A 16,974-nucleotide genomic window follows, 5' to 3' on the forward strand; every position below is an offset into this window, starting at 1 on the left:
TCTGCGAGTACAAGACAAGATTGGTGCCATCAAAGTATCTAAATCCACAACCTCGGGCTCATTCCAATCCAACCTTATTGATTTGCTTTCTCGATCATAGGATGACTGGATATGTCTGCCACTGTCCTGAGCTTGGTCGGCCACTCTGTAAATCCTGCATTTCCTGATGAAATCCAAAGGCAATCTAGAATGCATTTTCCGTTTCACTTCAAGATCATCTAAGAGATTCATCATAAAATCTTCTATTTGGTACTCATGCCTAAATTTTCTACCGACTGTCTCCTCTAAATGTCCATGTGGATCAAAGCTTTCTCTCAAAGCAAAAGATGGAAAAGAATACAAGGCTAACTCCTTCTCTGCGTCATCCATGGCTAAAGCATTAGGACATACCTCAACTGAATTACCCAAAATGATAGGTACTGGAACTCCATTCTGATGTCTGTGTCTGAATGCCTTCACATATGCTGCCAACTGTCTTGTTACTTCAAGTAACACAATTCTGTCTGTCGGATATCTCGGCAACATGTATGGTGGTAAAGGACATCCATGCACTCTAATATAAGTGAACTTCGGAAACTGAATGAACCAAGCACCGTACCTCTTTATGAATTCTTGTGCATCCTGAGATAATCTGTTGTGAATTCCACCTTGCAACGTCCTTGTGATGTTCATCGTGAAAGTATCATTAACCAACCTATAGTTGCTCCCTGGCGGATGATGCAAGTAGGCGTAGGAATCACAAGCTCTGACCTCGCCGGGTCCTCTTCCAATCACTCCTCTGTGAGGCAGTCCTGCGTATTCAACACTCCTGATCAAGGCATAGATGACATATGAGCTCATGTGGAAGGACTTAGTAGCCTTGAGTCTCCTCAACTGTACATCTAAGCAATGGCTAATTATCCTAGCCCAATGTATGGTACCTTTCCCTTGAACGATCACCTGGATGAAGTAGAACATCCACTTCTCAAAATAGAAGGCATGAGGGGCTCCTATAACTCGGTTGAGCATGGTAATCAAATCTCTGTACTCCTCCTGGAAATCAATCCTGTGCGGTGTGTTTGGGACCTTGCTCAGACGGGGACGGCTCTTGAGTAACCAGTTCTTATTGATAATGCTTAGACAAGCATCTGGATCATCTTCGTACATTGATCTGGCTCCTTCTATGCTCTTGTATATCATGTCCCTGTGCTCTGGAAGATGGAAAGCTTCACTTATAGCTTCCTCTGAAAGGTACGCCAAAGTGTTTCCCTCATTGGACACGATCGTTCTGGACTGTGGATCATAGTGACGAGCACACTCGATCATCAACTCATGGCACTGAACAGCTAGAGGAAAGCCGACCGCCTTAATGATGCCACTCTCGATTATTCTCCGGGCGACAGGTGATGGCTTGCCAATGTAAGGGACCTCTCGAAACTTCTTCGTGCTAAAGTTACCCAAGTTTGTATCTCCAATGTTGCTCCACTTCGACACGATCTTGGTCTCCACTTCTTCGGTCTTCTGATCTTCTTTCATGAGAGCTGAACGACTGGTGGATGCTCCCGCCTTCGGGGTTGCCATACCTACACAACATTTCATAATGAGAAGCTGGATTTTGCAATAAATAACATAGATTAGAGAGTAAATTTTAGGAAACTTCATGATAAGTCTTTGAGTTATCATTTCCTAAAATAAAACGATTGAGCTAGGAATTCAAAATTCAAAATTTAAAATATGACGATCAACAAATAAAACAATAAAACCAAATCGCCATACCTCAAATCGAGAGCTAACTCTAGAATGCAAAATAAAAAGGATTCGCCTAGGCAAAATTGACGTTATGTGGCCTCAACGTAATCTCTTCAAGCCAACGTTCTTCTTATCAAGTTCGCCACCCTTCAAGTTTTTTGACGTGTTCTTCAATGCCTTTGACAATTCGCTTCAAATGGAAACTTGGACTCGCACCACTTTGGATAGTAGTTCGCACCACCTAGCTTTGTAAACTCCAAATCGCACTTTCAAACACAATTTCGCACTTCCTTGGATATAAATTCGCACTTCTCCCTTTGATCGCATATGAGATGAAAAAAGATAATGTGAAAATAATGATTTTCACCTCTCCCTTTATAGCACTCACCTCTTATTCACCCCAAGGCTGACTTGTGTAAAAATAAGGCAATTTAAATGATTTTTAAATAAATAATAAAGGCCGACCTCTAAAATACCAAGCGCTCCTTTCGATTTTTTATTATTTATTAATTAATAATTAAATGCCTTCATTATTATTTAATAAATTTCGATTTTTACAAGGCAAAATAATTAATTAACTTTAAGCGCAATATTTAAATGCTAATTTTCATTAAATATCGATTTTTCCTTTTCTAGCATTTTAAATAAATTCAAAAATGTATGTTTGAGCGCCAAATTTTGAAAATAGAAGATAAGTACCTCATCGCCCTGGTCCCTGACTGGGGGACAGGAGCGATCCATCAATTGGGTCTTGATTCTTGCATTTTCGATGTCCAAAGTCTCCATCCTTACGTTGAATTTGGCATGTTCATTGGATCTTTCGAGCTAGATTGACTTGCTTGTGTGAACAAATGCCTTTGGACCATTATCGCCCTGGTCCCTTGGAGAGGGACAGGAGCGATCTTAATGTTTTCACTTGAAATTCTCCATTTTTGATATCAACTCCTCCTTCATCACCTTTTAGAAGACGTTTCAAACCTTGTACAACTTTATTTCAACGTGATCTTTAAAGGATAACATGTGTTTTGGTAAATATCGCCCTGGTCCCTTGGAGAGGGACAGGAGCGATCCTCATAATTTCTTCTTGACTTTGCATCTTTGATCTCTAATCTTCATTGTAGGGCGAATAATAACATTGTTTGTTCATTCCATGCTGGTTCCACTTGATTTTTACAAGGCATTTAGACTTTAGAAAGATTATCGCCCTTGTCCCTTGGAGAGGGACAGGAGCGATCTTGAAACTCTAGTCCAAATGCATCACCTCTCAAACTTGGTTCTTCGTTCATTGCCTCTTAAATGACGTTCTTGATCTAGCACGAACTTGCCTTGTCTTAGTTTTGACGGAACATGAATGTTTTAATGAAATCGCTTTGGTCCTTGTCCAAAGGACAGGAGCGATATGAGTTCCTTGCACAAATTGGTAACACTTTGACGTTCAAAACTCTTGCATATCATCTTCAAAAGACACCTTATACCTTGTGTGATCCCGAAAAACCCTGACTTGGCATGAACTTGAAGGAAAATGAAGAATCCTAAGCAAATCGCCCTGGTCCCTTGGAGAGGGACAGGAGAGATATAGCTTCTGTGTTCAATTTGAGGATCTTTTAACGTTTGAAGTCTTTGTATATCACCTTCTAATCATGCCTTGGACCTCATACGACCTTGCAAAACCTTGACCTTACGTGATTTTTGAGGGATTTGGCCAATATAATAAACATCGCTCTGGTCCCTTCCTGAGGGACAGGAGCGAACTTCAAGTCTTTGGGTTCATGCTTGCGTTCTCCAACTTGCAATTGTCCTCATTGGGTAAAACGTGATCCCTTGATCTTCCTTAATCACTTGATGCTTGTTAATCTTTCGAAATCTATGCCTTTATGCAAATTTCGCTCTGGTCCCTTGGAGAGGGACAGGAGCGAATTAGGGGTCTTGATGCAAATTCTTTAACTTGGCGACCTTTGTAACTTTGTGCTCGATGGAGATGTCTTAAAATGTCCTCACCACCTTGTTCTTCGCCTTGGAGTGCCCTGAACTTGGAGGAACGGCAATATAACCATTATATCGCCCTGGTCCCTTGGAGAGGGATAGGGGCGATCTTGCTCTTGTAGGCTCCACATCACATTGCTAACCTCTAAAATTATCTTCAACGGATTCGTAACATTCCATTCCATTCATCCATGCCTTGGGATCCATTCAAATTGAGCAAGAAAATCATCTAAAGTAAAAATCGCTCTGGTCCCTCCCTGAGGGACAGGAGCGAACTAGGCATTTGAGGTCCCTTGTTGACATTTGGTAATCTTCAATCTATCTTCAATGAGTTCATTTCATCTCCTTTCTTGCCTTCAAACTTATAACTTGCTTGATTTTCGTCTGGATTTTGCCTTATGAAGAACTTCGCTCTGGTCCCTGGGAGAGGGACGGGAGCTACAAATGGATTTCGCCCTGGTCCCTTCCTGAGGGACAGGAGCGATTTTGGCATTTTGGGTCATTCTTCTTCATGTCGGCACTTCAAGTTATATTCATTTGGTCAAACATATCTCCTTGGACCTCTTCAAATTGTTAAGTCGTCAAAATCCTGCAAGGACAAAGCAATATTTGATTTGTAGCTCCGGTCCTTCACTGAGGGACAGGAGCGATTTTGCTCCTACAGGCCAAAATATCATGATTTTGCACATTTAGTCTCTTCACAAGGCGAAAACAAATCATTCCCCATGCCCGGGATCAAAATCAAAAAAACTCAAAATTTGGTCAAAAATTACTCAATTGGAAAAATTCACATTTCATCATCAACACTTAGACAAATTTAAGCTCTGCACTCAAAATTCCAATTGAAAATAGATCATTTTGGCGAAATCATTGCATTCAAAATTTGCATTCTTACAAAAGAAGCTCAAAAGCTCTCAAAATTGACTGGATTCTGGCCTAAGAAGACGGCAATTAAAACCCTAAGGCTTGACCCTAAATCCAGACAATTGACTGACTAACAAAACCCTAAAAAACGAAGCGAAAGGCGAGCAAAAAGACGAGCAAAAAGAGGGGGTCCCCATTTGCAATGGGGTGATGTGTGAAATGGTCACAACAGTTACATAATACAAGAATCCACTAGGAGATGCAACTGACATAGGTCCACACAAATCAGAATGCACAAGGGCTAATAATTCTTTTGACCTTCTCTCACTACTATGAAATGAACTCTTAGTGTTTTTACCCATAGCACAACCTTTACAAGTATCATTATGAACATGATTGAGTTCAGGCATACCTTTAACCATCTTCTCTAAGGTTGGAAGAGCCCGAAAGTGAAGCTGTCCAAGTCTTCTATGCGACAACTCGCTTGAACTAGAGGAGTCATGAAGGAGAGCTTGGACTGGAGGAGTGGAAAGATTGTACAAGCTCTCATACCGGTTTCCAATTACACGAGCAGATTTGATGTTGGATTTCTTTGGCCATGCGAGGACTCTTCCTTCTGAGAATGCCACTTGTTAACCTTTATCCTCCAAGGCTGAGATGGAGATAAGGTTCCTCCTGATTCCTGGCATAAACAGGACATCGCTGAGATGAAGCGATATTCCCGAACTAAGGTTGAGGGAAGTAGCACCGAACCCTCTCACAAAATAGCGTGCATCATCTCCAATGATGACTTGGAGGTTAGACTCCCTCAACCAAATCTGAAAAATGCTCCCGATAGCCGGTGATGTGTCTTGAAGCTCCACTGTCAATTTGCCAGGTATCACTATCTGTGGGAACGTTGCTTGACAGGGCTGAAATGAAGAGGAATTCATTGGAGTTCTCTTCTGCATCCTTCTGGTTTGAAACTTCATTGATGTTGACCCCTTGTTGCATTGGTCTTGATTGGCAGTCTCTTACATAGTGACCAAACTTGTCACATTTGAAATACTGAATGCGCAAGAGGTCTTTCTTCTTCTTCTTGGAATCAGGTGCAAACGCTGACCCTTGATCTCTACTCCTCTTGAAGTTACCTTTCTTCCGATTCCCTCCTTTCTTCTTGACGGATTGGGCAGCAAGAACATGAGAGTCTTCACAATGAGAGCTCTTGATGATACCTCTTACAGCCAACCTTGATTCCTCTTGAATGCAATCAGCACGGAGGTGGTCAAACTTGGGAAATTTGGATCTCCCACTCATGCCTTGAATAAATGGCTCCCATGAGTGAGGAAGACCATTCAATGCAAGCATGAATAGGTCCTTGTCCACAACTTGATTGTAATGTCCCCATTTTGTGAGCATTAGAGTTTGTAAGAATTAGCCTATCATTTGACCCTCGTAGGCTAACAATTATTGATAGAGGGCCTCGTGTGGCAGTTACTTGGTGATTAGAGACATTACTCTTCAGCTGGATTCAGGTTTTGGCCTTTGCACAGGTTTTTTGACTCAGATTGGCACACTTACTATTTATAGTAAGTTACTATTTTGGGAGAGTCAGGGTTCCTATTAATAGTAAGACACCTGAGCAGAGCTTATTGGCAGTGTCGACCTTGATTGGGCCTTTGCAGCTATTTCTAGACTCAGTTCCACATACTTACTATTTATAGTAAGTCACTATTCAGGGTTTCTATTTTTAGACAGGCATCCAATCACATGGAGAACAGGGAGAGTCGACTCCTGGCTCAGACGGCTTAGCAATCAGACAAGTACATCAAGAGATATTAAAGTTTAAGTGACTTAAGTGATTTATTTAATATTTTAATATTATTATAAAGTTCTAAAGTAACTTTATAATAATAAAGTCACTTTAATATAATAAAGTGCGTTAAGTGAATAATTTAATGTGGGAATAAATCTTTTATCCCACATTGGCCAGGAAGGTGTTTGAGCTCTCTTAAGGAAAGAATAAAAGGAAAGGCAAGAGTTCATTCTCGGCATCCAGTTGATGAATAGTATTTTGATTGATTTTTATTGTGAAACCTAGGGCTTTCGCAATTTTCTTCTTTGATCATAGGAAACGAAAACTTCCTATTGATAGCAATTTTGAAGGAGTGAAATAACACCTGAATTATTGCAGTTGTGGGAAAGAATACTTCAGTTCTTTCATTTGTGCAAATTGGTGAAGTTTTCTACAAGGGTTTGAAGTTTATTGTTGAAGAACATTTATAGTTGGTTGTGAATCATCCTTATTTGGCAACAAATTATTCAAGGTTTTAAGAGCAGATTGCAAGTTTGTTCTTGCTGCTACAGTGCACGTGAACAGTGCGCATGAACAGTGCCGTGAACAGTGCGCTACAGTGCCATGAACAGTGCGCATGAACAGTGCCGTGAATAGTGCGCTACAGTGCCGTGAACAGTGCGCATGAACAGTGCGCTACAGTAGTTGGAGTTCTATAGAAGGGGATTTAGAGAGGTTGAACAGCTATATATATGTGACAAGGGATTTGCATATGAGAAGAATCAAACCAATATATCAAGGCAGCCATTGAAATACCAGGTTTTCTATCTATGGTCATTGTATTAGAAAATCATTACTTCATTGCATCATTTTCTATTATGATTATATCATGAAATATTTGGAGGTTGCATATGTTTAATGGAGATATAATTTGCATATTCCACATTCAACATTGATCAGCCATTTAGCTTTCATGCCAATTGTTTGCTTAAATGCCTAATGGTTGTAGGTGTACTTTCGGATGCATGACAAGTGTTTGTCTTAATGTCAACTAGTTGTACTAGTTAATTTCAGTCATTACATATGTGTGGAAAGGTCTAAAACAGCTAGTATATCATTTCTATAACAACTTTGCATTGTTAGAAGCTTTCCATAACTTCATTTGCAGCCTACAAACCCAAAGAAGACAAATTAAGAATTCACTACAGCGGCTTCAAACGTTGTATGCCAAATGTTTGACAATATTCCTTGGTGTTCATATAAGCAAAACAGGGTCAGATTAGCCAAGGGATACTACAGTGATTCCTCTTGAATGCAATTAGCACGGAGGTGGTCAAACTTGGGAAATTTGGATCTCCCACTCATGCCTTGAATAAATGGCTCCCATGAGTGAGGAAGACCATTCAATGCAAGCATGAATAGGTCCTTGTCCACAACTTGATCTCCAATGGCACTGAGCTGATCTCTCAATTCTGAAATCTTCATGAAGTAGGTGATGACTGAATCTCCCTTCGCCATCTTGACTTGATGAAGCTGCTGATGCAATGCAAGTGCTCTACTTGTGTTGTTAATCTCATACATCCCCTCCAATGTCTTGAACATATCTCTGGTTGAAGGCATCTTGGAGATGATGTGAACAAGATGATCTTTCACGGAATCAATGAGGATTGTCTTGGCTTTGACTGCATTCTTCTTGAACTGAAGCTTCGCATCTTGATCTTCAGGTTCAGATTGCTCCCTTCCTTGCACGAACTCCAAAATATCATTTTCTTCTAGGGTGACAAGGATTTTGAATTTCCATGAGGTGAAATTCGAAGCTCCTTCAAGTCTGTCCTCAACTTTCAGACCAGACACCATCTTGAATGCTGGAAATGGTGTAAGGAATAAGAGGTAGGAGTGTTGATACAAAGTCTGATTACAACTGTGATAACTTTAGCTCTGATACCATGTTAATTTTAGGATTAGACTGTAGCATTTAGATAGCAGTGATAGAAAACAAGACAATGTGCAAAATAAACACCAATATACCCTGGGAAAACCTCCCTCTTGGAGGTAAAAATCCCCGCAACAAATCTCAGATCATTATTAGGCAATAACCAAATGTGCTGTTACAATGAGCTTCAGTACTTGAAGCTATCAGTAAACTATGCATAGTAACCTAGGGCAGACTGCAATGATGAACTTATCTGAAATACAGGTGTTGCTGTCACAAGAAGAATTGCAGATTGAAGTTGCTGTCTTCAAGATTAGTTCGTTGTTAGAGGAATGATGATTGCTGCCACTCGGATGATGTTCGCTGCCCCTTTAGACCAGTTCGTAGTCCTTCAAAAGGGTTTGCTGTGCTTTCAAAGATGTTCGCTGTGCATCTACTAATGTTCGCTGACTTCTAATAATGATTCGCTGTCTTCTGAATATAATTTGCTGATCACAGAGATAATTTGCTGTAGGATACCGAAAGAGGAATGTAGTTGCTGAATGTGTGTAATTGCAATGAGGTTGACATTACATATATATGTGACACTATCCTTTCAATTTGCCTTAGGTCGGCCTTGTCAATATTGGCGCCAAGAGGAATAGGTCACAATTAAGATACAAATTATATAAGTTACATATGCCGCCCACATAGAGCATGATTAATACAAAAAACCTGTATGTCTTCTAAGGCCGCCAGGTCCAATACATACGCTAGGTGTGCTAGGTCGGTCCTAGAAGGACTCCGACCTAGCTACATACAACAACACAAACAAGTACATAGCTGGTTATTACCGGCTTCTATGAATTTATTTATTCATTTTAATGTAAAGAGGTTTTAGTGGGTGTTATAGTTTATTTAAAGAATAAGCGTATTGGTGTAGTTCTGTGTAGATTACCACAATAAGCAATAAGAGTTTCAGATTGATAATTCATTCTGGTTTGTAATTCTGAAATTCAATTTATTTTGGGCAGTAAATTTAGTTTTGATTTCTCTTGAAATGATGTATACAAAGTAATGAATTTTGTATGCATTTGATTGTTTGGCTGTTTATGAAATCTCAATTCGTACTATTCATAACCAACATTATTGTTAGACTTAGTTTGGTTTGTTTGCATAGATTTTGGGTTCAATTACTTGGAAATTACAAAAAATCTTAAAATCTAGAAAATCTATAAGTGGGACATTATTGAAAAATGTTGAGCTTAGGTTAGTCGACCTTGTTAAAAAACAAAAGGGGTACTTTTTGGAATAACACCCTTTAACACACAACTATAGACTGTTATATAAACTAATTTGGACTCATTTGTTTTATATTCTAGCATTGAGGTGCTTTACAGATGTTAGTTCACGTAATCGTTTGTTTTGCATTTGTTCTTATGAATATCAGAGAAGAGACCATTTAGCATTAATATTATTGTAAAGGAGGATAATATGGATCCTTCATGTTATTGATTACCAGTTTACTTAAATTAGAGATCCTTAACCTATATCTTTGTAGAGCAATTATTGAATCAAAGAATCTTGAAATGAAGAGGATATGGATCAATTGGGTTCAAGTATCTCAACAAAACAAGCAGCTCATAAGAAGGAATTGTGAAATGTCGAAGGTCTGTATGCTTTGAACTTTAAAATTTTACGTCTAAAGTCGTAATGCTATGTTAAACTGGTTTGTGTCACTTAAAACTTGTATTTTTTTTGGTCCTTTTGCAGGAATCGACATTTGATCAAGAAAAAGTGAGTTTCTTGTCTAAGTTCAAACATTATCTTTTTTCTTTTACTCTGCACTAACTTGGAGACTTTTACATGAATAAAATGAATGACATCTCTCTCGTATTCCTTACTTCATTCACCAGCATTTAGACATTCTTGTAGAAAACCTCTGAAATACCATGTATATGATTGGAATTATTACTTGCAAATTTCATAAGGATTTGGAAAAAGGCACATGTTTTGCTAGTGTGGCTATCTCAACACAAATAACAACTTTGAATTCTTGTGTTTTTTCCGTATTCAAATAATATTTTTTTAAAGCTCTTTAACAATGAAATATGCCATGCTTATTAAGTTATTACTTAGTAATGGAAATGATATTTTCCAAGCGATGTTTTAATTTACTTGGAATTTCCCACTGTTTCTTTTAATTCATTTTTCATTGGTAAATTCCTCTCGTGGGTTTTCCTTCAGCTTAGATGCTACAACTGGGGTGTCTCTTCCATCAAATACAACACCTTGCCTCATATGTTGGGTTATACCACACCAGAATTAAATGTGGCAGTATACTGTAATGTCCCCTTTTTGAAATGGGTTTTAATAATAAATAATAATGATAAATTAATATATTAAAAAACAATAAAGATAAAATATTATATAATTAAAGTTTAATTAATTGTAATGAATGTTCAAAAGGCATGAAATGAAGAGTTGTGACTCCCTCAAACATGAGATATACAAAGGAGATCATTTCATTTGAGAAGGACATCCATCCATCAATTAATAACCAATCCATGAAGGAAGCAATCAATCAATTGTGAAATAATTGATTATTTTCAAAAGACAGCAATTAAGGTTGAATACTTGTGACCCTTTCAAAGTGCAGACATCATGAAAGGTTGTGACTCCCTCAAGAATCGGATATAAAAGGGAGATCATTTCCTTGGGAGAGGATCATCAAACGAGGAATAAATGCATCATAAATTGAGAATGAAGGAATCGAGGGTGGCGACTCAATTCTTATGAAGGGTGGTGATTCAATTCTTGTGGAACGTGTTGACTCTTTCACCAATAAAGTATAAAGAGAAGATAAATCAAGGAAGCATCATGGAAACAATCAAGGAAAGATTGATAAAGGGAGAATCATCAATTGAGGAATTAATTATCAAATACGAATTCATTCAGCTATATACATAATCAGAAGTCCATTCAAGAATCAATCTATAAAATCATCACGTAGCAATACATCCATTCAATCATCAATCATACTAACATCAATCATTCAATAGTAATTAATCAAGCACACAATTATACAATCCTCAATTATTCAAATATCCATCATTCAGGTATCAATTCATTCAAGGAACATTTAAGCATCTACTCATTGATCCTTAAAGAAATGCCAAGAAATAGAAATCAAGCAATCCGCAATAATCTAGCAAATACATGAGGATATCAATTTTGAATTTTAGTTAGCACTTGCAAATTGGATGGGGTCTAGGCCCATGGTGCAAGGGCACTTAGCAAATTTTGGTAATTTTTTTTCCAGGATGTTGGAATCATGTTTTTAGTTTTGTAATAAGGCCAAGAGGCCATTAAGAGTGTGCTCAAATGATTGTAAGGGCCCTAAGAGTCTTTGTTTGGCCAATGTTGGCATGTGAGCTCTTAAGGGTGCCAGGTAGAGCACTTAATAGGATAAGTTGTTTTTGGGTTAATGTAGGCTGGTTGATGTTGTTTTGAGATTGTTAAGGTCATATAAGTCATTTGAGAGTGACCAAGTTTAGGTTTGAGCAAAGTTGCTCACCTATGCAACAATTTGCAAAAGTTGCTCATAGCAACTTTGCAACATTTTCATACTCCAACGGTTAGTTGGTTGACACAATCAGTTGTGAGCGTTTGTAACTACTCCAAGGCCAGTATAAGGCTTGGAAAGACTGATGATAATCAGTTGTTGAAGATCTGAAGCAAATAAACAAGTTTTTGTTTTCCCATTTGTGTGTGTTCTTCTGAGTTTTCGTTGTTCTTTGCAAGTTGTACGATTTGTATGGATCGAGCATCCCACAACAGGGACATGGATTATTAGTTTGGCGTCTTACCTTCATTTTGTTTTTTAGTTGGAGTTTTGAAGTGTTGTAGTTTGTGAATAAACTCCATTTTGTTGCAGGCGGGTCCAAGAGCCTTAAAAAACTAGGGTTTCAAGAGCAAAATGGCTCCAACCTAACGTTCCATGGTGGATTTGCACTCTAAAACCTTGTGGAATGTTAGGTTGCAGTGTATTCTATGTTTTGTTTTTGGTTCTGAGAGAAGGGAAGCCAAATCAGAGATTTGCCACCATACCCTAAGCTTGGCACGTTGAGTTGGCAAGTGTTAGGAATCATGGATAACAGGCCCTAATTGGGCGAGTCCTGTGGGTGAAGGAGAAGTATGATAGGTTTGGATTTCCATATGGAAGCACATACCGCAAACTATCACCGATTCACTCAGGCAATCAGACGGGTGAAGGAGTTTTAACCAATCCCTATTTTTAAGGCTTGGAAAGGGGCAATTAGGCCTAGTTAACCGGTAAGGGTTAGATATGTTAGTGACCAAAGCCACCTCCGGTTTTGAGATATTGGATGTAAACTCCAAAAGGGTGTCTGGAATGACAGAGTTCATAGGGTTGTTCAGGAAGTTTAACCGGTGAATGCATAATACCTCGCTGATAGGGCTACTAGAACCGGTTAGGCCTAAATGTGCAGTTTGTTTGTAAAACACCAAACCGGTAAGTGTCAAAAGCTCTTGAGAAAGGAGTAGGGTTGGGAATCCATCCAAAATCATCCGTCCTAGTGTGGGGAATGAAGATCCTGTGGTAGAGGGGTTGAACTTTCAAGTTGAGTGTGAAAGGGAGTGGAAAAAACAAGGTCTCCTAACCAAGAAAATGGAACTCACAAAACAACAAGAGCTTATCCTAGCCTAAGGACCTTGGGATGGTCAGATAGGGTAAGTCTTGCAGACACTTGGAGGGTGTGAGGTGTAGAATCATTGGATGGTTCTTGTGTAGCTTGGAGGAGATACCTAGACAAGGTAGCACAAACCGGTGAGAGTCAAACCACTCTACATCAGCCCACAGGTTGGTCTCAGGCTTGGAAGGATGAGGTCTTTTCCTATCTTTGAAAAATTAGGGACGAGGTCCTCGGTTTTGTCATGGTTGAGTTAGGGATGGGGTCTTTTAACTCAACAGATTTCCAAGGTATTTACGGGGAATTTAGGATTCAATCAATTGAGTATTGTGCTATGATTTAATGATTTGAGTATTGTTGATCTTTGACAAGACAGTTTAAAGAAGAATTATTGCAGAAAATCAAGATAAGTTCTATTTTCAGAATCATTCATAGAATTATAAAATGAATAGTATAATAAAATTTTATCTTTTTGATAAAGTTATATTTGCAATTCTCATCCGGAGTTGGAATTATTGTTTTAGAGAAAAAAAAAGGAATGTCCCAATAAGGGACATTACATATACTCGATCAAACACTTAACTTTTGCACATGTATGCATGTAATGTGTCTTCTGAGGTTTTGAACACAGATCTCTATTATGAAATCCTTGATAATTTACCACTTGAGCTCATCCAATTTGACATTCTCTGGGTATTTATGAATACAAAGAAAATGCCTATTTACTCAAGTTTTGAATGATACAATACCTGTGGTAAAATTTGTTCAAGGATCTTACATAGGAGTCACAGTTACACATTTCCTTCAGTGTAATGTCCCCTTCTCATTGATGCTCTTTCAGTTGTCCATTAGCCTATTCCTAAGACCCGTAGGCTAGGTGGAATGAGGAATGATGGTCTAGCATTGATGAAACGAGGACTTACTATTTTTAGTAAGTCAGGGAATGACCATTATGGTGTCACTGTCCTACTGAGCTCTCCATGTTTTGCCTCTGGACGCGATGATCATACTTTTCTGAGCATTATTTCTTGACTTACTATTTTTAGTAAGTGGCTATGTGGCACAATTCTATTTTTGGCAGTGGACAGGGTTTTGATTCTGCAGCAGTTTTGTGGTCGTCCTGACTCAATTTCATCCTAACAGTGTTGATAATCAGTACGGGAGTCATATGAGAAATAATTGAATATTAATTCCTTATCCTAATGTTTAATATTTAATTAATCTGATTATTGACCACTGATTTATTAAAATTGGGATTATTGCCTATTTTATCCTAATTGTTGGGTGAAAGTCATGTGTACTATGGAATGGCGAAATATTTTAGAGGAATATTATGTTTTAGTGCATCTCCATTATTCGCCAAGTAATTAACATGGGTCCCTTCCTTTTTGGCGTGGGGTTTGACTTGTGAAAAGTGGCGCTACACTTGGGTGAAATGAAATTCAAATGCAAGGCGTGGAATTTGGAGGAATGGCATTTGAATTTGAAGAGTGAAGTTATAAATAAGAGGCTTGGGCTCCCATTTGGACTATCTTTGATAATTGCATCTTTATGTTGCTGGTTTGGCTATTGAAAATCTGAGCTTCGAAGTTGGCTTCCTAGCTGAGTCTCAGTTTCGTACTTGCAATATAGTACCTAGCTGTGCCCTTGTGTTCCCATTGCAGATTGGTTATTGAGTTGCAGATTATGGAGTGATTGATGTTGGATTTGATTGTCTCTGGTTGCTGGTCGCAGGACTGCTGAAAGTGAAATTTGCTCATACCTCTCAACCAGGCGACTCCATTCATTTGGGTACCAGCTCATTCTTCCTTCCATGCCGTGGCGATACAATGTGTGAGTTTCTAGCTATTTTGATTGAGCATTGTTTTTAATAGACAAAATCGAACTTCCAGGGTATGGTGTTGGTTTTTGCAATTGCCTTGGGATGCGTGCCAAATGAATATTGGGTTGTTTGAGTGGTAATTTGGTTGGAATGTTATTGTTAGAGTTATATCGGGAGATTGGGATTGATTTCATGTGATTCGGGTAGAAAATGAATGAGTTATGAGTGTTTTGATGTTTCCATAGGCTGCTGAAATTGTACTTTCAGCCTGCAGATCAGTGTAACAGAAAATTACAGTCTTGTTGTAGAAATCTGCAATTAATCTTCTCATCTCATCTCTATATTGTAAGGTTGTTTCAGTAGTACTGATCATCCCTTCTTTCTGCTTTCATTTGTAATCCCCACTGCATAAGTGGAAGAGGCTGGCTTGCCACCTTCTAATTTTTGTAATTCAGTTTTTTGTAATCAGTCCTCTCGCTGAATTAATCAGTCCTCTCGCTGAATAAGTGGTCGAGTGATAAGTTCAATACTATGGTCCTCTCGCTGAAATATGCGGTAGAGTGATTGTTTAATGTAACGTCCTCCTGCTGAAATATGCGGTAGAGTGATTGTTTAATGTAATGTCCTCTCGCTGAAATACGCGGTAGAGTGATTGTACTTCAATTCCTTGTGATTTCCCCTTGGTCGGTTTACCGCCAAGAGTTTGGTTTCTATCCTGCTGGATAAGCAGAAGGGGCTGGCTTGCCGCCCATGCATTGTAATTTTCAGTTTGATTATTGTTGCTGACGATCCCCGGAACACCGTATGCTCTCACCCTCCTAGTCTGGGCTCTCGGTGAACAAAAGGTGGAAGGGTTCCCTTTCAGTTGTTTTGGTTTATTCCTCTAACCTTAACGGGTTATTTGTTGTGGATGAATTGTTATTGGCCTAAAAAAAAATAAAAAAATTAGTGGGATATGTAAAGTTATTTCAATTTCAATTAAAGAACAAGTTATGAACTATGTATGCTATATATGGATATGAGGAATTATGTCAATGTCTAATAATTCTGATTTTTATCTGCAGGTCTGAAGGAGAGAGATCATTTAATATTTTCTCTGTCTTCTCCAAATGAGTTCAATTGGCATATATATCATTTAGGCAACCGGTCAATTGGTGTATTGACCGGTCATGCCTTTTAGGCATGACCGATCAATGCACCCATTGATCGGTGCCTTTACATTTATACCATTAACACAATGCTGATTATCGGTTCAAAAACCCCCGATAGCATATTGTAATATCATAATATAATGACTGATCTATTTAATGAATCGTTTCAGATAAACATCGATGATTCAAAGTGCACGATGAATATAATCCAACCGGTGCATTTGTTAACCAATGTTTAATGCCAAATGAAGCGGTGTATTCATTAAACCCGATAACAAATATGCTCGATATAATTAAGCCCGATAACAGATGTGAATCGGTGCCAATGTTTATGCATCCGATAGGAAGTATGTATTGGCTAATTTAACCCGATAACTTAATGATAAGCAATGTTTGTACAATCCGATAATCATATGTAATATAAATCAGACATGAAGCATGTAGATGAATAACAGAACAGGAAGGTTAGGAAGATCTTATCTTGCATAAGCTACCATGCATTAACAGGATACTACATTCAGTATATAAGGTGAAAACACAAACATACAAAACATAAAATAATTAGAATCACCTGACAAATCTTATACAAACACGCCACATGCAAGAAATGTAAATATGTCTTCTGTTGCACTGACAGCTATCTTGAATAGTCATATTGCAGCTTGAAACTAGATGTACTTGCTTGTGAGATACAAACTCATAACCGGTGACTAGTCCTGTTCTTCTATTGAAAAGTATCAAATTGTTGCCTTGGAATGAAAATGGTTACAATAGCCTTGAACAAGTCTAAATGCAATAACTTGATACATCATTAACATTTTGGTGATAACATTCTATGTTAAAATTTGTGAGATCCTGTTTGGCTGGTGATTTTACTCTTCATTGAACTGGAAGACCGAGTGTACTTATTGGTTTCAAGGCTATTGTAAAGCTGTTTGTGAACAGTTTTTGCTGTGTTCAGTTATAAGCCTTCGGTGATCCAAATATCTCTCACTAAAAATTGGCAAACCCAAAATGATCTTCGTGGA

General features: G+C 38.4%; 1 protein-coding gene across 4 annotated transcripts in view; it reads left to right on the top strand.

Annotated features, from left to right (window-relative positions):
• The window catches only part of LOC131073403 (uncharacterized), a 100,934-nt gene extending 90,737 nt beyond the window's left edge, over positions 1–10,197 (top strand). For all 4 annotated transcript variants that reach the window (XM_058009847.2, XM_058009850.2, XM_058009848.2 and 1 more), the window contains 2 exons: positions 9,823–9,931; positions 10,035–10,197. In XM_058009847.2, the coding sequence (XP_057865830.1) occupies positions 9,823–9,931; positions 10,035–10,112 (187 nt within the window). In that variant the 3' untranslated portion in view covers positions 10,113–10,197. The remainder of the gene's footprint in view (positions 1–9,822; positions 9,932–10,034) is intronic.
• The last annotated feature ends 6,777 nt before the right edge of the window (positions 10,198–16,974 follow it).

The sequence above is a fragment of the Cryptomeria japonica genome, chromosome 10 (genome assembly GCF_030272615.1).
Source record: "Cryptomeria japonica chromosome 10, Sugi_1.0, whole genome shotgun sequence".
NCBI classification, from domain to species: Eukaryota; Viridiplantae; Streptophyta; class Pinopsida; order Cupressales; family Cupressaceae; genus Cryptomeria; species Cryptomeria japonica.